This window comes from Antennarius striatus, chromosome 2 (genome assembly GCF_040054535.1).
Source record: "Antennarius striatus isolate MH-2024 chromosome 2, ASM4005453v1, whole genome shotgun sequence".
In the NCBI taxonomy this organism is placed as follows: domain Eukaryota; kingdom Metazoa; phylum Chordata; class Actinopteri; order Lophiiformes; family Antennariidae; genus Antennarius; species Antennarius striatus.
Window position 1 is genome coordinate 26,027,207 of NC_090777.1, and position 23,925 is coordinate 26,051,131.

The 23,925-nt window shown below is 45.7% G+C and overlaps 1 protein-coding gene across 1 annotated transcript; it reads left to right on the top strand.

The window, feature by feature from the left end:
- Positions 1 to 3,023: 3,023 nt before the first annotated feature.
- Positions 3,024 to 8,926, top strand: sox18 (SRY-box transcription factor 18). Its single transcript, XM_068337109.1, has 2 exons — positions 3,024 to 3,927; positions 5,063 to 8,926. Exons 1-2 carry the CDS (start codon positions 3,546 to 3,548, stop codon positions 6,394 to 6,396), a joined length of 1,716 nt encoding a protein of 571 aa, XP_068193210.1. The 5' UTR covers positions 3,024 to 3,545; the 3' UTR covers positions 6,397 to 8,926.
- Positions 8,927 to 23,925: the final 14,999 nt, after the last annotated feature.

Here is a 23,925-nt window from a genome sequence, read left to right on the forward strand (position 1 = left end):
GAGGGAAGCTTCCAGCGTGGCGTCGGTTCGTCACGTCAGCCAGAACACGCCTCGTGTTGTTTAACGGGTTTTTTTGTCGACGGCAACACGTCACCTGATTACAGTCACCCATGACCGACATGGTTGTCGCGTGCTAATGAGCTAATGATAGCGTGCTAAATGCTTAAAAACGTGTTTGGAATTTAATTCTCTGAATCGCTGTCCATTTTGATCTTTATTGATCGTCCTTCAGGATCTGGATTGATCAGCGGAATCTGAGGAATGTTGATTCAATGGAATTCTAAACTCTAGCAGTCACCTATGACATCATCGTATGACATCATCGTATGACATCATCATATTTAGAATGAACAGATTTAAATTATTTTGTTTCTAGTTTTTTTACAAAAAAGAGCCAAATATTTGATGTTTGTTGAGACGCCTGACCTTTGACCTCAAGTTGTCATAAAACGATGTGCATTTAATGACATATGTGTGTGTGTGTTTGTGTGTGTGTTTGTGTGTGTGTGTGTGTGTGATAAAGGTGGGGGATTCCCGCAGCGACCCATGTTAGCGGTATCCGTCTGTGTGTGTATGTGCGTGTGTGTGTGTGTGTGTGTGTGTCTCATCCATCATCACACACACTTCCCTCCATCAGCGCATTCGAAAATAGAACGGTGTGTGAACATGACCTCTCCCACATATAAACACACGCGCACACGCACACACCAGTAAACACACCCATTACAATCCCATTGTGTGTGTTTGTCCAGAGTGTGTGTGTGTGTGTGTGTGTTTGTGTTTGTGTGTCTTATTAGTTGTGAGGGAAAGCGTCCCTCGCCACGTCCTCCCTCCTTCTGTCTCTCTCTCTCTGTCCGTCGCTCTTTTCTTTCTCGCCACAAAGTCTGGCGTCTCGGCCAAATTTCCTTTGTGGCAAAGGTGTGGTGCGACGACACTGCCGCTCTGACACACACACACACACACACACACACACACATACATACAAATTCCTCCTTGTATGCTAACAGTACATCACAGCGAGCGTGGTCGTTTGGTAGGAATGAACGCCGCGGCGTCCAGAAGAAAGGACGGATGAGGAGAAGGGTCAAAACTCCACTGTTGAGTCCGATGTGTCCTCTGGATCGCCGTGTTGCATTCATGGTCCCCAGAGGATTTTCGTGCACGCTGCACGAAAAGACGTGTTCGTCTTGTGGAGCTTTATTGATCGTCCTTCAGACAAAACGAAGCGATACCACAGGGCGCGGTTAGGGGTTATTTTTTGTTTTTGCTGCTTTAAATTTACCAAGCACATCGTCACAAGCTCCGCCTACCGTCGCCTTATTTGTGGTTTGACTTTTCGCTGCCCCCTTGTGGACAAACGTTAAAATTCAGGGTACATTTTCTGCCGCTGTCTCAGCGTCGGTTTGCCCGCTAACAGGAAAACACAAAACCACCTGGTGTGTCTTCGTGAAGCTTTGCTAGGCTAAAAGCTAGGCTACGCTACGTAGCCACCGCTAAATATTTCAAATGCAAAATCCTTTCGCCATCATAAGGTCCACGTCACGCCTAACAGAAGCTGAGTTGTCGTCGTGTCTTGCTATGACCTGACGCGTGTGTGTGGTTCCCATGCTTGAAAATACATGCAACGCAATTAACGCACAGCACACACAATGACGTAAAGACAGAAACACACACACACACACACACATGCACACACAGCGGCGGAGGTGGGCGGAGTTCCTGGTCGGTCCAGCAGGAGGCTGGTTGACGCCGCACCAGAGTCCCCTGGAGCTGGGTGTGGGGGAAGACACTAAGTAAGTGTGTGTGTGTGTGTGTGTGTGTGTGTGCTGGGGTCATTACATGATGGAGGAAGGGCGGGGCAGAGGGGCGTGGCCTTGGACATCTGACAAACAAGTAATGCTCTTAAGATGTTTGTGTTTGAGGGGCAGGAGTTTCTTTCAAATCCAACAATTGTTCAGTTTCTGCATCCAAAACTAAAGATTTGAATCAGTGGGATTAAAAAAAGGTTCTTAAAGGTGGTCCTGGTGCTTTCAGGGGCGTTAAACCTCCTGCATGCGTGAGTCGAGCTCCTGCTGTGCCGGCGTTCCCGCCAGAGGTAGGGTTGGATTCCGAGACGTGGCTCCATCCTGGATGAGGGAGTCCTCTTCCTGAGCAGGAGAGCGTTTGGAATGTTGAGGAGTTAATGACGAGTCGCCGTCGCCTCTGCAGGTCGGACGTCCCCGACGTCCGTCTGGAAACTCTGTAAAAAAAAAAAACTAAAAAAAAAAAACTCTTCTCAAAAAAAAAAAAATTCCACAGAAGAAATGTAAGATCAGACATTTTGGTTTGATTAATTTTTATTGAAACATTTTTTTTATTATTATTTAAAAAAAAAATCTTTTTATTTTGTTTGTTATTAAAAACTCTGCTTTTCATTTTTCTAGGAGAAAAAAAGTTCACTATCTTTCTCGCTCTGTAAGTTGTTAAGCTACCCCGCTAATCGCTGTGGTCAGGACTGTGGTCGATTGTTACCGCTGACCTGCCCCGACACTGACACACACACACACACACACACACACACACACACACACACACACACACACACACACACACACACACACACACAGAAAAACATAGATGTGCAGATTCATGTTTTGCATCCGACATCTGCAGACATGACTGCATTGTGCATGTGTGTGTGTGTGTGTGTGTGTTTGTCTGTGTGTGTGTATGCATGTTAATGCATGTGTGCTGAAGTGTGCATATGTGTCTTGAATGTGTGTATCCGTGTGTGTGTGTGTGTGTGTGTGTGTGTGTGTGTGAGAAGCTTCTTTCTCAGTTGGACAGAAACAATGGAACCTCTCTGATTACATCTCCCTGCGCAGGCCGGCTGTGTGTGTGTGTGTGTGTGTGTGTGTGTGTGTGTGTGTGTGTGTGTGTGTGTGTGTGTGTGTGTGTGTGTGTGTGTGAAGCTTCAGGGGGGAGGAAAGGGTGGCGGTCGCAGAGGAGGAAAGAGGGGGAGGCGACGCTTGGACCTGCTCCCCCTCCCCGCGTTGCTCTGACTTCCACACACACTCGCGCCCGCCTGGCGTCTCATTGGCTAACTCTCCGGTGATATATGTCTGCGATTGGTCAGGGAGGGGTACATATATGCTCAGCATGGGTCGGTTAAATCTGGCCACAAGTTTCAAAACTTTCAACCAGGGCAGACGGGCAGGGAGAGCGTGACGGACGGCGTGGGAGACGGGCGCTTTGGACAAAAACCGCCGTGGAGAACCGTTGTTTCTGATTGAAACCAGCGAAGAAGAAAAGAAGCAGAGTCGTTGCGGATGGTTTTCACCACGCATTTGTTTCCTCTTCCCTCTCGTCTTCTCCTCCCCTCACATCTCCATGTGTTGCTTTGAGGCTTTTGCTCTAAATCCCTCTGATTCTTCTCTTGATCTTCGCTTTTTTTCATCTGAAACGTTTTCAGTCACAAATTTTTTCCAGAACTTTGCAACCCGACTTACCGAGACAAGCATTTTGCAGGACTTTGCTTGGACTAAAAATTGAATCTAAGATCTGGAATGAATTTAACCGAGCCCAGAGAGACTCTCCTACATGCCAATCGGGCGTCTCTCAGGGGCCCCTGGACGTCTGGGACCCCGAGCCCTGCTTCTGGTTCTGAAATGGCCTTTGAGCAGAGCCTCTCGGGGGACTGCAGCTCTCCCGATGGACCTGGGGCTGGGAGCATGAAGAGAACAGAACCAAGGCTTTCCCTCACACACGCTTCCGGAGGACAGAGTCCAGGAGTTCTGACTTCAGGCGCGATGGACGGGAAGGTCCTGGGGGCAGAGCAGCGGATCCGCCGGCCCATGAATGCCTTCATGGTCTGGGCTAAAGATGAGAGGAAGCGACTGGCCCTGCAGAACCCGGACCTGCACAACGCCGTGCTCAGCAAGATGCTCGGTAAGCCAGGAAACCCATCAGGGCTTTAAATCTCCAATCAAAGAAGCGTTTAAAAACCGTGACGGGATAAAGTGGTGACATCACAGGGAAAAATCCAGGTGTCTATTTGTAGTTGAACATTTTTTCTGTTAATGATGTGGAGAAGCACCGAGGCCTAAGCGGTCTTAGCAGCGCTCCAGCACGAGCCAACAGATCAAATAAATAACTGCTACCCCTCGGAGACGGTCAAGGGTTATACTAACACCAGCATGATGAAAGAGGTTCTGTGACATCATCACCTTGGTGGCGTTCACTGTATCAGAGGACACGCCCCATCCCAATCAGCTTGTGGCGTCCTAATGACTCGTCTTTTAAATTAATTTTTGTTGTTGATGTTGTGTTGGAGTGATCTCGACATCAGTTAGATCTTTTTTTTAATTAGACAGTTGAAGAAAAAACGTTTTTGACTCTTCACGTCTTCAGAAACTACACAAAAGTCCTCAAGTAAAAAATAAATTTATACAATATTGATGATATAGACTAAAATCTGCACAAAATAATACAGTTAAATAAGAACAGAAAGATGTGTGAACAGAAAGAGAATAACGCTGTTGTGGTGAAAGCAGTCGTCTTTCGTACCCAGAGCTCCTGAGTGAAGTCATCCTGCTGATTCGAAGGCGAAGCCGGACCGACGCCTGGGTTAAATTAGCATTTTAGCGTAGCTGTTACACGACAGCTTCAGAGTGAACGCTGTTGTCAGGGTGATTCTGTTTGTTTAGATGACCAGGAGGATTTTAAGCATGTGTACTGACATGATCACCTCAGTGAGGCGTGGATTTAATGTGCAGCGGAGGCTTGATCAAAAAGGTTTTCTTTATTAGTTCCTTAAAAGTCTCAAAACCCAAAAAAGTTTTTGGAAAAGTAGGGATTGATCCAATAATTGGACAACAGGGACACATCAGGGTTTGATCTGGATCAATCAGGTTCTAAATGTTGGCATGAAGCTGATCCACTAACATTTTTACTGTTTTTCCCCCAAACAATTAGTTGACTAATTGACCGGTCAGGTTATGTGCTAACACAAAAAGAATTGATCCCTGATTATAACTTTTGGATGATGTCATGACGTGAACTATCTTCTCAACACGCCTCCCAGGTCAGTCTTGGAAGGCCTTGAGTTCCACGGACAAGCGGCCGTTTGTGGAGGAAGCAGAACGTCTCCGGGTCCAGCATCTCCAGGATCACCCCAACTACAAGTACAGACCTCGCCGCAAAAAGACCACCAAAAAACTCAAGCGGGTGGAGCCGGGGCTGCTTCTTCACAGCCTGGGCCAAGGCGGGGCCTCTGGTCTGGGGATCGGACCTGGGATCAGTCCGTTGGTTGCGGACGGCATCTCTGGAGGGTCAACCTACGGACACCCAAGTGCCCATGCGATGCATCACCATCATTCCCACCACCTGTTGCCCTTCAGGGACCTCCATCCCCCTGGACATCCGGAGCTGGAGAGCTATGGCCTGCCCACACCAGAGATGTCTCCTCTGGATATCCTGGAAGACGGAGCTGGGGAATCTGTGTTCTTCCCCCAACACATGCAGGAGGAGGTGGGGATGGGAGGTTGGAGCGGGTACCACCACCCTCACCACCACAACCAGCATTACAGCCATAACTACAACAACCACAGTCACCAGAACTCCATACATAGTGCCGCTGCATACAGTCAGACTTCAGGGATGGGCATCGTTCCCAGTCTAAGTCCTGGTAGAGGATCCAGAGTCGATCCAAGGATGAGTAGCGTTGAGTCAAATATGACCTCCACCATAAGTTCTGTCAACTCCAGGTTGAATCCAGGTCATGCCTCCAGTCAGCATGTTGCCTTAAGGAGTCCTGTAAAGTGCCCCCCACCTCCGTCTGACTCCTCCTGTCCTGTTTCCTACTCTCAGCCCTCCATCAGCCTCCCTGAGCCAATAAAATCCCAACAAACGCTGCATCAAGCTAACACTCCTAGCGGCTACTTTGGCCAGATGTACGCCAGCGGCGCGCTAAACAGTGCGTACTACATGCCGTCTCACCTGGGGCAGCTCTCCCCTCCACCGGAAACCTCTCCTTCCTCCTGCTCATCCTCCTCCATCATCCAATCCAGCTTCCCTCCGACTTTGCCCTTGGACCATTCCAGTCCGGAGACCCCCGGCCACATGGGGGCCTCCTCCGCTGAGTTTTGGTCTGAGGTGGACCGGCATGAGTTTGACCAGTATGTAAATGCTGGAAGGGATCGGGAGGAGGTCTACGCTTGCGGTAGGGGTGGGTTGAAAGTCCAGAGTGGGCGGAGCGGTAGCAGTAGCGCAGCTCGTAGCTTGAGTAACAGTGTTAGCGGTATCCTGAACAGAGATGTTAGTTGCATTCTAAACGGCGATGAAGGGAACAGCCCTCTAATCTCGGCTCTATCTGATGCTAGCAGCGCCGTCTATTACAGCGCCTGCATCACCGGATAAAAACACCACCATTCCTCATATTTATATTTCATTCTGGTTTGGTTTGAACAGTTATAGAGACAGGACGTACACCAGGAGGATAGATTTACTCATTTTTCCGTAAATGCTAAAACAGATGCTGGGAAGAGCCAAAGGTTTTTTGGAGGGAAAAACATTTAAAGCACAAAAATTAATTTAATAGACCTTATTTTCAGATCAGTTGATGCGTTCCTGAACAAGATCTTGATCATTTCCGACTGCAGACTTCTGAAGCTAAATTAAGCTAAGCTAACATGGGTAACTTGCAGAACACAGGATTTTTTTTATTTTTTTTTGCGAACATTTTTGGGACGTGCCTGGAATTAATAACTTTTTGTCATTTTGTTGAATTTAAGTCAGAATTTAGCTAGCCAGACATTAGCTAACCGGGCAAGCTAACTTAAGGTAAATATATTCAGTTTGGTTTGCTGCCGTGTGAATCGACCTGTCGAGGTTAGGGTCAACACCACCTTTGTGACGTTGTGATCTCAGGACATACATTCATCTCGTTGATCTAAAGCTTTAATGAACTCCTCTCCATTGAAAGGGAACGTGGAAAACGATGGGAGACGGACGGAGAGAAGACGACTCTATGGGAGGGATCTGATCCTGCTTCCATATGTCTCTCAGGAACGATGTCGGGAAAGCCTTGGCCGCAGAGCAGACCACTGATTTCTCCCACAAACTATCAGGATGTTTTACGAGCCGGGTTGGGTTCTTTCTGACCGTGATACATGCCGTTCCCTCATGACAGGGCCTCATGTCAAGATCCCAGCCAAAATCTGCAAGTTTGAAGTTGCTTTTCTTCTTGGCAGATATTTTGATGAGTCAAATATTATTCTTCTGTGACCGGCGAGCCTTTATGGCATAACAAGGATATCGCTTGTTCAAATAATCTGTTAGTTTTCAAAGCTGAAAACTGTAATTTAGTTCTACAGATGACAGAACAGAGTGGAAGAAGAAGGTCTTTCCTCGATATGGTTCCATTTTGATTCATGTGCTAGATTTCTATTCCAAAGAATAATTCAAACATAAATAAAAAAGTTTCTTAGTCTGGTTCTCCATCATTCCTGGCTGTCGCTGCGTTCTCCAAAACACCTGAAGAAGACGAGGATTCTTCGGAGGTCTCCTGTCCGAGCGTCCAGGAACACTAGGACCACCTCCAACGGTGGTTTCATCTTCTCAAATCAAGTTGCATCTCAGGGTTATGGAGACATCGATAGTGTTGCGTTTCCTCGTGGATGCTTTTAGTCCTCCTTTAGTTCTGCTCCTTCTGTGGATTCAGGAACTTTCCACCGGCGCCGGCGGAGAGTAGACAATGAACGAACCTCCATGTTGGGTTCTGTCCTGTGGACTTTTACTGGACATGTTGTGTAGATGCTAGGCCTCTCGGCCGTTCCGTGAAGGAGAAACTGAGACTATGAAACGTTCTCTTTGCACTGGGTTTAATGTTATAGCTGTATAGAAGGAACACTGCTCAACAAACGTTGTACAGAAAGGACTTGTATTTAGTTTTATAGACTCTGCTTTAAATTCTATTTTCTTAATTGTTTAATTTGTCATTTTTGGTTCTTTCTTAGGAAAATTGTGACTTTGAAATCAACTAAACTGGCTAGCTTATTAGCACATTTTGTGCTAAGATAGACTAATTTCCTCCAACCCCACAGACAAGGATAATGAACACAAAACAGCATTTCTATTCCAATAAATACTTCATCACATCGCGCTTTGATTAAGGGCCCGTCTCCCAACAGAAAGTCTTTGATCGGGGTCGATAATTTAACACTTTGCGCTACCAGCTGACAAAGAAATCGAACCCCGACTTTATTTATGGGCGCAAATTAAAACAAGAACTTGTGGCTTTGTTTGAGAAAATGAAAAACCAACAGTTGCAGCCGCTGCAGACCGGAGCGTCTGTTCGTGTTGCGTCCTGTGATATTGTTGTATACAGAGGGAGTAGAAGTCTTTAAGGATTTATCTCGCATCTGTTCAGCGTTAGTTCCACAGACAATGCTTTTGTTTTTTTTGACATGAAACAGTAGAACAAAACCGAGTATCTCGCCTTGGTCGCCATCCTCCTCGGCTCCTGTCGGCTGGAAGCAGGAACGGTAGATTCTCTTCCCTTCAGATGATCGAGCCGAGAAGACAAAGTATTAAAAATAATCCGGCATCTGCGTTTGACATTCTTTTCTGTTGACACCAAACAGTCTCATTTCCATTTTAATTTACTGTGACACGCAAAAGAACATCTGAGAGACGGATGGCTTTTGTGCAATAACCCCGAGCTTTTGGTAATAATTATCTAGAGAGGGAAAAAATAAAACGCAAACAGAAGAACTTTTCCTCAACAGTCATTTAAGAACAAATTCGATCCAGGACTTTGTGTTGCTGCGATGTTTCCCGACCCGACCGCCGTCGGACTTTCTCTCCTGCTCTGTTTTTGTTTGTGCTCCTATTTGAAAAGTGATGGATGTAAATGGATCTGTTCTGTTTGATAAAAGAAATCTCACAAATTAAACTCCTTGTGTCCAGCTTCTTCTTTTTGGATCTCCGAGGCAAGACATTTGTCAAATTTTTAAATTTCAAATTTAACAAACTGCCATTATTTCATTATTATTAAGCAATCATCTTGAAAGAATTTAATTAATCGGATCAGAAGAAGAACTCAGCTTCCTGGATGATTTCTCTTCTTTAAACCCTGTAAGTGTCAAACTACTTCCTGTTTGGAGTCGTGGCTACTTCCTGCGGATAAACACAGGATGAGTTTTTGGGGATGTTGGGACATCCGCAATCATCTGTTTCATGTGATTCCAGAACTATCAAAACCGGTTTTTTTATGTTTCAGTGCTCAGTCTTTGGGTCAGTGGCGCTGCAGGGGTCAAGAGGTCACAAGATGATGCATTCACTGGGAATCAAACGTTTTAAAACGTGGTGAAGATGAACCCTTCAGCCTCGTCTCACAGCGATTGATCGTTCACATGCTGAACTGATCTGTTCTGGATTTGCGGAGGGGCGGGTCGAACCCAACAGACATGTGTTGCTGGTTCGGCCTTGGCGGCGGTTCGAGCTCATCGTAAGTGCCAATCTCGTTTTTTATCATTGCGTTTTAGCGTGTTTGGTTTGCGTTGGGTGAATGTTTGGCGTGTTTCTGGGTAGGATGGACTGATGTTCGGTCTGACTTTATGACCTCCGACAGGTAGAGAATGTTCCCACCTGTGTTTCTACTACTTCACGGATTTACACAAAACCCCTTGGAGGGGCGGGGCATCGCTCCAGCGAAAGTCCTTGAAATTTAAAAGCGGCTCCTGAATTCTATGTTTAGCTTCTAAACTTCCAGAAGTAATTTTTGGTTAGAATTAAAGCTCCGTCTGCATCAGTCATAATCTACTTTTGTGGTTTAGGGCGAAATATAAACCAGATTTATTTATCGGCGTCAGAAATCATCCGCACCTCCATGTGAGCTGATTGGCCGGTCGTCAGCCTCCAATCAAGACGGCGAAACATTCCTGAAGCGTTGAACAAAACCAGGATGGAATCAGAATGTCAGGAGACAGATGGGCCGAATAAGTTAGTAAGTTTTACAGAACAACTGTTGGAAAGGCAGCGTCTTCCAGAACAAACAGAGTAATTGGACGGCGTTGTGTCCGCGGTGAGATCTCAGTCCTCGTGTCTTGAAAGGAGGGTGGAGAACGGAGGAGAGGAGGACAGAAAGACAATCGGCTCAGTGTTTGTGGTTCTGTAATCCTCGGTGATCTGCCCTGATTCTGTCCTCTCCGGGTTCAGATCTGACGCGACTCCAGTTTGGCTCGACGGGAAACTTTCCCCCCCCCCAAACAAAAACCGCCGACGGCCTCTAAAGAAAACATTTGGAAGGAGGAAAAACTCCTTTTCGTTGACAGTCTCTATTCACTCGCTCTAATTGTCTCCTCTTCTATCCCACAAATTTAATCCCCGTCTCCATCCCGGTCCTGTTTCCTCCACTTCTTCATTCCTCCTCCTTTTCGTTTCCTTTTGACATTCTCTCTCCCTTCCTGAAGGTTCTTCTTCTACTTCATCAGTTCAATCGATTGGCGAGATTAATGGCGAAGCGATTGGATTGGTTTTTTCGACCAGCGCCCTCTATGGGCGGAGCAGCGACGTCAAAGCGTTGTAGTTTAGTATTTTGAAATAAATTATTGAAATAAATTACTCTCATTTGGATGTATAGGTAGTCGTCCACATAGGAAAGCAATTGGTTCCAAGAGGTTGTTCATAAGTTGAATTATTGGTGTCGTTATTTATTAAATTTCAATACATAATCACCATTTGAGGTCATTTAAATGTCATTACTACTGTAAATACTGAAGTACTGTTCCCTAAGACTTACTGGAAACAAGTACAGGACATAAAAACAACACATCACAAATAAAATACAAGTATACAGGTCGTTTTGAGTTCAGTCGTTCTCAATTATACCTCGGTTTAAAAAAAAATACACAGAAAAATAATAATCAAGTTTTTATAATTTCACCCGTCTTAACGTCTGTCCGCAAAAATATTGGACTACCTTTTTGCCCTCCTCACCACCGGTGTGTGTGTGTGTGTGTGTGTGTGTGTGTGTGTGTGTGTGTGTGTGTGTGTGTGTGTGTGTGTGTGTGTGTGTGTTAGTGTGTGTGTTTGTGTGTGTGTGTGTGTGTTTTAACATCAAGGAGGAAACTCCTATGGAAGTTTTGGATGTTCGGAAAGGGTGTGTGTGTGTGTGTGTGTGTGTGTGTGTGTGTGTGTGTGTGTGTGTGTGTGTGTGTGTGTGTGTGTGTGTGTGTGTGTGTGTGTGTGAGATGGGAGCAAGGGGAAGAGCTGTATGTTTTTATGGGAACACCCCGCTGATCGTTATTCTGACTGGAAAAGATAACAAGGCTAGATTCCCCTTATCCCAGCTGGAAATCAATGTGTGTGTGTGTGTGTGTGTGTGTGTGTGTGTGTGTGTGTGTGTGTGTGTGTGTGTGTGTGTGTGTGTGTGTGCGTGCGTGCGTGCGTGCGTGCGTGCGTGTGTGTGTGTGTTTGCGTGCGCCCTTATTATTATTTTTATATTATGTCATTATGCCTGAAGCCATCAGCCCCCTGATTGGCTGATCCTCTTCACATGACTGAAACCCCGCCCTTACAATCTGGATCCCATTGATTTTATTAGTCTGACAGTTATTCTAGTAAAACTAGAGGACTTCTCCTTCATCGATCTGATCTCAGGTCAGTCTGGATCTGTAATATTTGTTATTGATCCGTCTTCTAGATCTGATTGCGTAATTTTTGAAGATTATTTTTTTAATTTTATTTCCCACATGATGATAAAGAATGCTTCAGGAACATCCTGAATCCAGATGATGATCCAGAACACCTCCAGAATCTAAAGGCCGGACCCCACGTGTCTGAAGATGTCATTGAACTCTATTGATCGTCCTTCCAGCAGATATCAGCTTTTTAACTCCGACGTGAAGCCCAGCGCTGGACGTCTGTGCGTCTCCTCCAAGACAGAGGGTGGTTTTATGACTGCGGTCGCCCTGAGACGGAGAGACAGAAAGGAAAGATGCATATGGAGGAGAAGAAGAAAAACTCCAGAGAGAAAACCAGGGAGAGGCAGGAGAAAGGAATCTGCACCGCCATGTGTTTGGGCGAGAGACTACGGGACGGGATGGAGAGAGAGGGAGAGAGAGAGAGAGAGGGATTTTCCCGTCTCTTTCTGTCTCTGTGGTGTTTTATTGGCCACATGTGGTTAGGATGTCAGATCAGTCACCACAGTGTGTGTGTGTGTGTGTGTGTGTGTGTGTGTGTGTGTGTGTGTGTGTGTGTGTGTGTGTGTGTGTGTGTGTGTGTGTGTGTGTGTGAGTGTGAGTTCAGATGTTAGACGACAGCTGATTTGCCCTGTAAGTGTTTGTGTGTGCAACTTCTTTGTTTACAACACTACAAGTTTGTGTGTGTGTGTGTGTGTGTGTGTGTGTGTGTGTGTGTGTGTGTGTGTGTGTGTGTGTGTGTGTGTGTGTGTGTTGAATTGATGACTTGTTTCTCTGTTTCGTGTTCAGACACGTGACTCTTGCCTGAGTCGGTTCTTCTCCTCTCCTCTGCCACACGTGTGTCGTTTCCATCACGCCATCTGTCGAGCGGCGACGGCCGATTGGACGATTCTTCAAATGAGGCGTCTTTGATGACGATGAGGCCTTTTTACATCTGCTTACATTATCGATGCAGCTCCAGCCGGACCGCGGCTGGTTGATGAGATGTTAACGTAGAGCGGTGGATCTTTTCATCGCTGCCGCCGCCGCCAAACAGGAAACGCATCAGATGTTGGGGTTTTTTTTCTTGTTGTCACATTTTTACCTTTTAAAAAGTCTCAAGTTTTTGTTGAAAATGTTCAACTTTGACAAAGCGAGCAAACACTCTCGACCGCACGCTGTTTGCGTTTCCATGGCAACAGTTCCCACCAGGAATGAGGGATGATGCAACCTTTCAGCTTTTTGATCTCATTGGTGCAACTTTGGGGCAACATAATATTATTTATTACGTTATGAAGACCTTTGTTCAAACTTTACTGGACTTATTTTAAATTACGATTGATGATGTCATCTTTGTGTTTGCTCGTGTAGCGGGGCTGATCAATTGCCCCCATGGCAGTTCCAAGGGGGAATTAGCATGTTAGAATTGGAACAGCCTCAGATGCTAACATCTGAGATCCGCCTGAGGTGCAGCTCTGATTGGACCAGATGATGTCACGGCGGCGGCGGCGTTCTCTCTTTTCCGTCTCTGACTCAGGATATCAGGCTCTCCTCCATACCCCCATCACTTCCTGTTTCCTGCCTCCAGGGGAAGTCACTGTGCCTTCACTTCCTGTCTCAGGGACTGCTGGGAACAGGAATTGAGAGATTTTAATGCACTCACAGGTCGTAGTAAAAAGTTGGCATAGCTCTGAGGTCAAAGAAGAACTGTTTGTCCGACGGCACAAAACTCTTCCTGTGAATAAATAAAAGCCGTTCCTCAGATTTGAAATGAAACGGAAACGATCTCATCGGAGGGCAGAACGCGAGAGGAAGCCATCAGGCGTGAGGGTCAAGGGCAAAAACTCAAGGATCATTCCAGCTTCTGTGCTGCCTTCAAACTGTGGGATCCAAACTTTTCCCGTCGGGAGGAAACTGAGTTGTGTTCCTGTCGACAATAACGCGGCGATAGCGGGTCTATTTTCACGACTCGCAGGAAAGACAGGACGACCCGCCGACCCTGAAGCCGACCTTTTACTTTTAATAGACACCAAGGATTCACGTTTGGACCGACCACGGAGCCCCTCCCTCTCCCTTCGATGCTCGCGTCAGAGCATCGTTTAACGTCCACAAGAGGGCAGCGAAGAGTCAGGTGGTCTTTGCTTTGCTTATTTATTGTTTCTGAATACTTGTGTTGCGTCTCGCTTCTCCCTATAGCCTTCACCGATGGCGTCCTCTTCCCTTCTCCTTCGCCGTTGTCCTGTCGCCTCCCTCCCTCCTCCCTCGCTCTCCTCTCAGTGGGAACCAAGGTGTGGGTGTCAAACCTCCAGAGTCCTCTGGTTTGGTGGCTTTAGCTTTGAAGGGCTTGTGGGTCGTGGGTTCAAATCCTGGGCAGGCACAACCGCTAACATTGGAAACCATCTATTACCGGGGTAACGGTTCCGCCAGCCAATCAGTGAGCCAGAATCTGAGTCAGCAGGAGTCCAGATAAAGAGGCTGAGTCAGCACTTACTTTTATTTCCCTATCGGGTTTTTTAATGTCTTTAAATGAAACAACAGGAAGTGAACAGGTAGAGAGAAAGAACTTCAAACACATTCGTTATTTAACACCAAGCCTGATGGAGGGATGAAATGATATTCCGTCTTTTCCATTTTTACATTCGTTTTGTTTCCCCCCCCCATCCTTTTTATATTCTGCTTAATTGTTGTATTTGTCTTTATATTTTTAAATTTCTTTCCCTCTCTCCCTGTAATTTTTGCCGTTGCCTAATCTAAATGCCATATCTCTGTTTTCATACAGCTCCAAACTATTTTTTGAAGAAGTCGAGAAAAAAAAAAAAAAAACGTGAGAAAAGTCAAGCGTACGGGAGAAAAACGTTTAAAAAAAAAAAAAATGTGTGTGAAAACAGATGAGAACGTTTCTGGGGATTCAGGCTCTGTGGTTTTCAACGTCTAATTTTAAACCTTTGACAAAAGTACCCGGCTCCAAAACGTTTTGTTCTAATTCCGTCTATTTATCTTTCTGGCTCCCCTGGTTTTCCTGAACCTACAGGAACGTCTAAACACGGCTTTACGAGAGCAGCCATGTGGAAATCTCCTCAAATTAAATGGAATTTCAGCCTTTATTTTTATATATTTGTCTGTTGTTGGTTTTGTCCGCAGCGTTGTCACTATTACAGGCACTGACGCCACGTGGGTGTGTGTGTGTGTGTGTGTGTGTGTGTGTGTGTGTGTGTGTGTGTGTGGTGACCCAGCATGACGCCATAGCGAGCATCGCACTCAGCCGCCGGCAGACAGAGAGGAGAGGAGTGTGGGAAAGAGAACGGAGGGAGGGAGAGTGATGGAGATGAAAGTGTGGACAGAATGAGAGAGAAAGATGGAAAGAGATGTCAGGGGAAAAGAAGTGTGAAGATATAATTAAAAGGAAGAGAAGAATCTGTCGGTGTTTGGGTTCACAGGGAATTCTTGAATTATTTGAAGTTTAAGTGACAAAAGTGATGAAAAAAAAGTTTCAAGAAATGGTGAAAAATGAGAGTTTTCTGGAAAAAGTTCCGATTCTGTGTTGAAACGATTTAGTTTAGTTTAAAAGTAAAATCCGTTCCTAATCTGCATTTTGAAATCAGATCACAAGAGTTGGAATAGATCAATACCATCAGTATTTATGATCAACAGTAGGTTTAATGATGATGGACTGATGACTTCCATCGTGGATCAGGAAGTCCATGGAAGAAAACATCTCCATCTGAGGAAGATGAAGATGAAGGATGAAGATCCCAAGCAGACCTCAGACTCCACCAAGACCCGGTTCCAGAAGAAGTCCTGGATCCTTCTAGAGGTGTCACCTGACTGGAATCCAGAGAACCCCCACTGGTGGATCTGAAGGAGACGGCTGCAGCAGGAGAACCAGATCTGGAGGAATGGGATAAGATTCCTCGAGAACCAGACGATGCATCTGGTTCTGGATCTGGATCAGGTCTGCAGCATCCTAACACTCTAAATATATCCATAAATATACCGTTAGATGAAAACGTGTTGAGCGGCGGCAGAAGAAGAGGAGTGAGAGGGAGACATGGCGTCTCTCTTGTTATTGTTTTTCTTCTTCCTTCAGTTTTCCCCTTCTCAGGTTTCCCCCTCACCACGTTTCCCAACATATCATTGGCATGTGTGTGTGAGAGAGTGTGTGTCTGGAGCCGTGGATGGCGTGTGGTTACCCACTGGTGTGACCAGGGACACAGGGGCACCTCGCTCCGGCTGCTTATGGCTCCCCACTCTGTCATTTTCTGCTCTGTCCCAATCTGCGAAAGGGAAATTCCACCAAACACGACCCAACATGACCAGTTAGCCTCCAGATACCCCAAAATCCCCCTCCTCCCCCAGATCCCTAAGCCAATCAGCAGCCTGGAAGGTTTTACATGATTCCAACAAACCACCTGAACGGCTCTGGGAACGCGTCGCAGGAAGAAAGTCCTCCAACCAGAAGGGGGCGGTATCACGCCTCTGAGTGTGTTAGCATTAGCTGCTGAGGTGCTAAAGAGTCTGATGCAGGACTGGTTCAAATGTTTCAAGCACCAGAAGAAGGTTTGATAAATTCTGAATAGTTTTTATCCCCTTCTGTCTTTCCAGCATCATCGATGATGTCATTTCCTGTTGTCCTCTGAGCTGAGTCACCCCACAGGATGAAGAACGCTTGAGCGGCGGTGACGTCAGGTTGGGGTCCGATCAACAGCTGGACGAGAAGACGAGTCACGGACGAGGTCAAGATGCGCGCACACACTCACACACACACACACACACACACACACACACACACACACACACACACACACACACACACACACACACACACACACACACACACACACACACACACACACACACACACACACACACACTCAAACACAAAAAGATGCTGAATCAGATCCAGATCTCCATCCCGGAGGAAAACGGGGAAAAGGAAGGAAGAGCAAAAAGGCAAAATTACTCATTCAGTTATTTTTCTCTTTTGTCCAATCAGCTGTCAGATGATCCTTTCAATTCAAGATGTGTTCCGGGGTTCCCGTTCAGATCATGTGACGCGTGAAGGCTGATCTGCTGGGTGAAACAGAGAAACGGTTAATTTGGAGCCAAGCTACCCAACCGGGGCGGTGGGGTCAGAGGTCAGATGTTGTTGACTCGCTCGATGAGATGGAGGTGATGGAGACAATAAAGAGTAAGAACAAAAGGAAACGGAGAGTATAGTGAGAGGACAGATGTAGAGTGAGATTTAAGACCTTCTGTTCTCAGTTCTCAACATCCTGCTGGAACCCCCCCCCCCACCCCCCCGGGGGTTTTAGAGCAGGTGTTTAACAGGGAGCCTCGCGTTGAGGTCTGCGAGCAGGAAGGTCATAACAAAGCATCACATAAACATCTTAGATGAGCATTTTATTCAATTTTTTTTCTCCAAGCAGCAGCATAAATAATATCTCCGTCTTGTGGGGGAACTCCTGAACATTTATTTGTGTTGTAAGGTCAAATACGACTCCATGAGGGCGCTGCCTCAACAGAAAAAGATGAAAGAGGCCAGAAGATGTATTTCCACTAAATGAGCCTTGATAAAACACACAAACATCCCTTCTAGCAGAGCTGGAGTGTCCAGAAAACCTGCTGCTCAGGGAGTTGTTTGGCTGTAATTACCAGGTATGACCAGCAGAGGGAGGCAGAAGCGCATCTGATTCCTCCATCAGTCTCATCACAGAAGTAGAAACGATAGAAGAGACCATCCTGGGGGGCCTCTCACCCCCTTGTTACCCATAATACCCCAGGGCTTGGTCTGCAAAGATCAGAAACTTCTGCTGCCTGAAAGACGGATTCACACTTATGAAGAAAATGGGTTTTTTAAAAATTCTTATTGACAACCGAGATAAAGTCTGAATGTCAGATTTATTGTGAACCTTTATGTGAAATCTTCCTGTTGGCAATTAATTGGATAATAATGACGATGATGACGATGATGACGATGATGATGATGATGATGACGATGACGATGAACAGTATTTTGGTGCATCATGAGCTGCAGCAGAACATCTCCTTTCTATCTCTTCCATTTCTGCATCACAGACATTACCTCACCGATTTGCTGTGATGTCACCCCATTCCACCTCAACAAACCCCCCTCCTCCCACTGACCCCCCCCCCCCCGCCACCCTCCCTTCCCGGCGGCTGTTATCGCTCTCTCTCGATCCGATTGTCGTCGTTCTGCCCCTCCGTTTGGCTCCGTCTCTCCTCTCACCTCTGCTTCTCCTTCGTCTTCCCTCTCTCCTCCTCACTGGTCACAGAAACAACATGATCATTTTAGCGTTTCACACATGTGTATATTTGTGTAATGCTGTCTGCTGGTGCACATTGGAATGATCACATGACAAACAGAAAGACACCTAATGGTTTAAAAGATACTGAAGACGACGAGTTAACCCTTTCACTTCATCCACCAGTCGTTTCCCAGTGACCGAAAGTGACTGAAATATTTAGCATCGATTTGAAGCATCAGCTTTTACACATTTGTCACAATTGCCATCAATAACACGTTAGATTATGATCGCAGTGCGAGGCGCCGACTTAGCATCCTCCAACATCTCAAAGCGTGATGAAGATCACGGATTCTTGGAGACAATAGAAACACATCGTCTGCAAAGAATCGACGCAGAACGATGTGGGAATGACATCCATGGGAGCGTTTGCTTCCAAACCGGAGGTAATTTTTGGCTCAGCTGCTCTCTTCCAGACAGCTGGATGCAGTGATTTTACCTGATGGTGGATGTTCCACTGGAAGCTTTATCTCTGCCTCGTTATGTTTTATTTGATTGTTACGTCGGGTGTTATAGCTGATATTTCTGCTCAGCGACTCACTGAATCATTTTTTTGTGGGTAATAAAAAGAAAATATTGAGCCAATAACCTGCCAAGCTAATCTAACATGAATTTATGAGATCGTTTCCGCATCGTATTTAACTTTTCTGCTGCTTGGGTTGTAATGTTTTATTTGGGTTTGGATCCCGCAGAATCTTGCAGACCTTTTATAAAAGGAATCAAACGTGAAAAAAGGGGCGTAACCCAGATGTTTGACGGACAGGTGAGCCTTGAGGAGTTCACCGAGGATACAAAGATGGAGAGAAAACAAAGAATAACACACACGACTGATATTGCCACTTAAAATGCAAATTAAAGACAATGCATTACTCCGTGATCGTTCTTACCTCAGTCCAAAGTTTAGAGCCTCAGACTGTAAATACTTAAAGGCAGCAGACAGAGCAGCTCTGCTGTTTATTGATTGTGGAATCAGGCTTCTACTCTCCCTGAATCGCCCATTTCATTATTGCTCTGGGTTTATTGGTTTTAAGGTATGAGGCTCCAATGGGGAGATGTGTTTAGCTTATTGCTTTGGTGGAATAAAGCAGTGCTGGCTTATTGCTGGAGTCTGGAGGTCTGAGGAGCACAAACATCTGTACTGTTCAGAATCCAGTCAGAACCAGGCGGTAAAACTGTTTCTACAGCGGCAGATCCAGATTATTATCTGAATTTACATAAAAGAGGCGAAGTGGAGAATTTAAGGATATATTATGCATGCGACACAAAAACGGGAGATTTAAAAAAAAAAAAAGCTAGCTCAGTTAGCAGCTAGCTGAAATAAGAGAAGCAATTGGGGGAAAAAATTATTTTTTTTAAATGTCTTTATTTTTTTATTTTATCTTTTGTCTTTATTTTATGTCTTCAAATTGGCATGAAGATTGGCATAAATCTAGAAGCACAAGGTAGCTTTAGAATCTCAGCAAGGAGAAGAATGTCGTGAACGGGTAGGGTTGGTTTATTTCCTCCAATCATAGAAGATAGTACAAAGTTTTCAAAGGCGTGGCTGAAAATAAATCAGCCAATCAGAGGATCCTTAAACTGGTATCATCAGACAGGAAGATCCAATGAATCTAAAGGAAAGAGTTCAATGACCAAACATGTGTTTTTTATTGACTCACTGGGGGGGAAGAGAATGCCGGAGAACCTGGACATGGGAGAATGTGGAACCCAACACCTTCTCGCACTATTCTGACTCTTAATACTAACCCGATGTCTTCATTAAAGAATTTTCTTCAGCTATAATAAACACCAACCACTCTACAGGCGATGATCGGATTGTGCGAGGTGAGAAGGCGGCCTGTTGAGCGAAGCCGCAAAAGACCACCACCAAACCCATTTTTTTGGCCGTACGGCTCATTTACTGCACCGTTCGCTCGCAGCGCTCCCATTAACCTCATTTACAGCAGCAGCAGGCAAATTTTTTCAGTCGCATCCCACGACCCAACTGCAGAACAGACTAAATTAGCGCCTAGCTCGTGAGGCGAAACGTCTAGAGCCAGATATTCCTGCTCTTCTATTTTAATCAAGTGTCTCTTTATGATTCCGCCCGGTAAACATTGTTCTGTCTGGATCTCAGTTTTGCATTTTGATGAAAAGTCGGCTCTTATCTGATGGGAGAATTGAGCTCTTGATATTTTAATCGTCGTATGTGATGATGAATTATCACATGCAAACAATGTAACCAGTTCATCATCCTTTCGTCACGTGATTCCTGGTCTCCAGGAGGTTTTTCATGCCTCTTCATGCATCTTCAATTGTCTCTGAGACTCTCCTCCATCCTTCCCCTCCTCTCCTCACCCACATCTCACGTCCCGCCATCGCAAATTTTTCCTCACCTACATTTTCTTTCGCTTCTTCTCCAACCTCGCCATCAGCGATTCCACATAACCCTGAAGTAATTAAGCTAAGAACACAGATGGGGATGCAGGTCATAAATAAAGAACTGTAAGTGATATTAAACTATCAGGGAGAGCGTTGGCCGGAGAAACACACCGTCAGGAGTTTTTAAATTGAACTCCAGCTTAGCAGCGAGTTTGTGGCAGTCAGAGAGCTTGATTTGAATTTTGTTGAGGATTACCGTTGCCGTATCGATGATGGAGAGTCAAGTCATTTCCATCCCGGTGTTTTTACTCCTTTCGTATTTTATACCTTCTGCGAAAGCAAATAAAACACACGCTGAGTGCGTTTAGACGAGTCAACTTCAAAAAGTGAAGGAGAATAAAGAGGTTTAGATCAAAACCTTAAGCAGTAACTGTGATTTTTACATCCGTTAAGACGTCCAAGATTAGCTGACAATGCTACCAAACCTGCAGGCAAGCTCCATTACATATTTGTTTAGAAAAGAAAGGTGTGCCACGGGGAGATTGAGCTTCAAAGGCAAAACCTTGTGGGATTCTGGGTTGTCTTGTTGAGGGGTTTCGTTCTCTGGTTGTCATCCGGACCATATTTGAGGGTCTGAAACCAGACAGTTGATGAGAAGTTGTCGAAAGAAGGGATGTGTCGACAAAAATAGAATAATGTATGTGACAGTAGAATTAGCCCTCCGCCTGTCCAGCTCCCCATCCTTCTCTTCCAGCTCGTCTGTCTTGTAGCGGGACCATTAAAATCATAATGAGACCATGTCCATTTTTGGGGACTGGGACTGGAAGCGATTCATCTCATTGGAGAAGCTGAATAATTGAAAAGATGGGGAAGGTTTGGGAGAAAGACCAGGGATGATGTTGGGCATAAGGATTGTGCAGTCACCCAGATATACAGAAAATAGCTGTTGTCTGAATGTCATCTGTCAGCACAACCGTTCTGGAACATCAGCCAGCGTCAAATCTGGGAGTTGCCAACTAGAAACAGTTGAAACTATGAAAGATCTTCTTTTAGAATAACAGACGTCACCGGAGGAGACGAGTTCATGAAGTCTGAGACCAACTAGCCTCACCTTCAGACCCACGACTGATGGGGGCTCAGGTAACGTCAGTAGGCTCTATTAGCATCAGGCTAGATGCTGCATTCATGGTCTTTGTGTTGCTTTTAGAGTCTTCCAGGATTAGTAACCTTACGAACTCCATCTCCAACTGGCTGGACAGGAACCATTTGGGTCTGTTTGATTGTATATTCAGCTCTCTGGTGTCCTGAATTACTTCGGATCAACACTCACTTGGAACGATAGCTTCATTTAACGTAACAATAAAGACGTTTACATCAGCAGCGCCCCCCCCCCAATGGTGCTACTGAAAAGTACCCAGAGAGCACAAACGACTCTGTGCTCCCTGTGGTACACCTTCCTTCTCTAAACACATATGTATAGGGTAGCGCCCTCTGCTGGTTAAAAATACAATTGCATCTTCATCATCTATCTCCCTGAGGAACACCCAAAACAACCTCTCAACACCACCGATGCATTTGTGTCTGTTAATAACCACAACTTTTGAAAGGAGAACTTTTTCTCTGATCTGTCTGAGAACATTTTCCATGTTTTTTTAACACACTCTCTCTTTTTTTTTTTCAGCACTTCCCTGCCGTTGTTTTTCTGCAGTCACGTTGTGTTTTCTGCCTCTTTGTTTCTCTATAAATCTAAGATGAAACGCTTTAATTTAATTTAACTGGCGGAGCTAAATTGCTAGGCGACCTGCCTGGCAGGAACAAACAGCACGCTGGATCTGATGCATCAAGAAACATGGACGCTTCTCTTTTTTTCTCCTTCTTTTTCTTCATCTTCTTTTCCCAGATCATCCCTCTCCATCTTGCCCTTCTCCACTCACCTAAATGTTCTCCTCCATCACATCCCTTAACCTCTACTTTGGCCTCCATCTTCTCCTCTAGCCTGGCAGCTCCATCCTCATCATCCTTCTTCTGCCATACCTTCATCCCTTCTGCACATGCTCAGACCACCACAACCTCATCTCTCACTCTCTTAGAGCGCCCCCCCCCCCAACCCCGACCCATCCCCCTTTCCTCTAACCTGTCCATCCTCCTGCCTCCCAAACAAAATCTTGACGTCATCTCTACCGCCTGCAGCTTCGACTCCCATCTTCGTTGGATTTTGACTCTTTAAACGATGGTTGGCGTGAACCAATCGTTGCTCGTAGAAAACGGCGACCCCAAACTCAAACAAAACGGCCATCGCCATGTTAATAAATGTCACCTGTCTACCGTTTCCTGCACCTTCTAAGCTAATAAACAGCGTTAATGAAACGGCTCTACCACAGGATCGTCTCCTCCTAAAGAGTGCATGATGCGCTGCAGCGGGACCTGGACTAATAATGGTGACGTACAGTCCAGAGTGTTTAATATGGGATCAGCGCTGCAAGCCAGCGGTGGCTCTCCATCACAGCCCCCACCACCAATGGAAGCATCAATCAGGCCTGGACAGTGAGCGATGGCTTTACTGAGAGTTTCGACTGTTTAGACAGACAAGCTGGGCATAGATTTATTGAACGCTGTGACAGAAGTCTCAAACACGGAATGCATTCCACAAACCTCCCATGTCTTCAGAGGCGCTACAAGCATCAGAAGGGTGCTAATGGACGACTAAATGAGAATCTGTAGCTAACTGGGGACAACAAGTCATTTGTCCCCATTTGCATAGCGTGCAAACACATAAATATCTGTTCTGGTTTTCTTTATTGGATGCTTAAAGGAACAAATGACTTCCAGTCCTCCGCTGTTTTAAGTGACGAAGCTGCGCTGGATATTTTAGTAAAAAAGAGAAATTTAATATGTCAAAAACCAAAATTATAGCTGGAGACGACCTTTACATCCACACACCCAGAACCTATGGATGACTATTAAATTAAAGGAACATTTACGTGACGGTTCATTCTACTGGATTTTAGACTTTAAACATTTTCAGGGCCTGGAACGACAAAATCTAAAAACGGGCTCCAAAGTAACATCTTTTGAAAACGACTAAGCGCTTTTTGCATGCTTGTGGTTCCAATCCAGATTGGGGTTTTTTCGTGATGGGTTTATTTACACTCCTTTTCAGAACCACGACTCTAATCTTATTATGTGGTGTTGATTCTAACGATTACACCTCCACCTACTGGCCTGGCATGCACACTGCAGCGTCCCCCCCCCCCCCCCCCCCCCCCATGAAGAAGTTTTAAACCTAAAACCCCGTCAGGAATGTGGAACTATTTCTGCGTCACATCCTAAAAAATATTAAATGTATTCTCTTTGGCACACGTCACCTAAAATCAGACCCTTTTTATTGCTTCAGTTCTTCAATTGTGATATTTTCCCGCAGGAGCTGGAGGGACACCCTGAGGTGGATGGTTGGTGTCAGCGGCCCACAGCTTCCTATTCAAACCTGTGAGTGTGTGAGCACAGCCGCTCCCTGTGTGTGGACGGCTGTAGCGTCTCCATGGCGTTGCTCTTTAGTCCTGTCAGCCCTCCAGCGAGGCTCT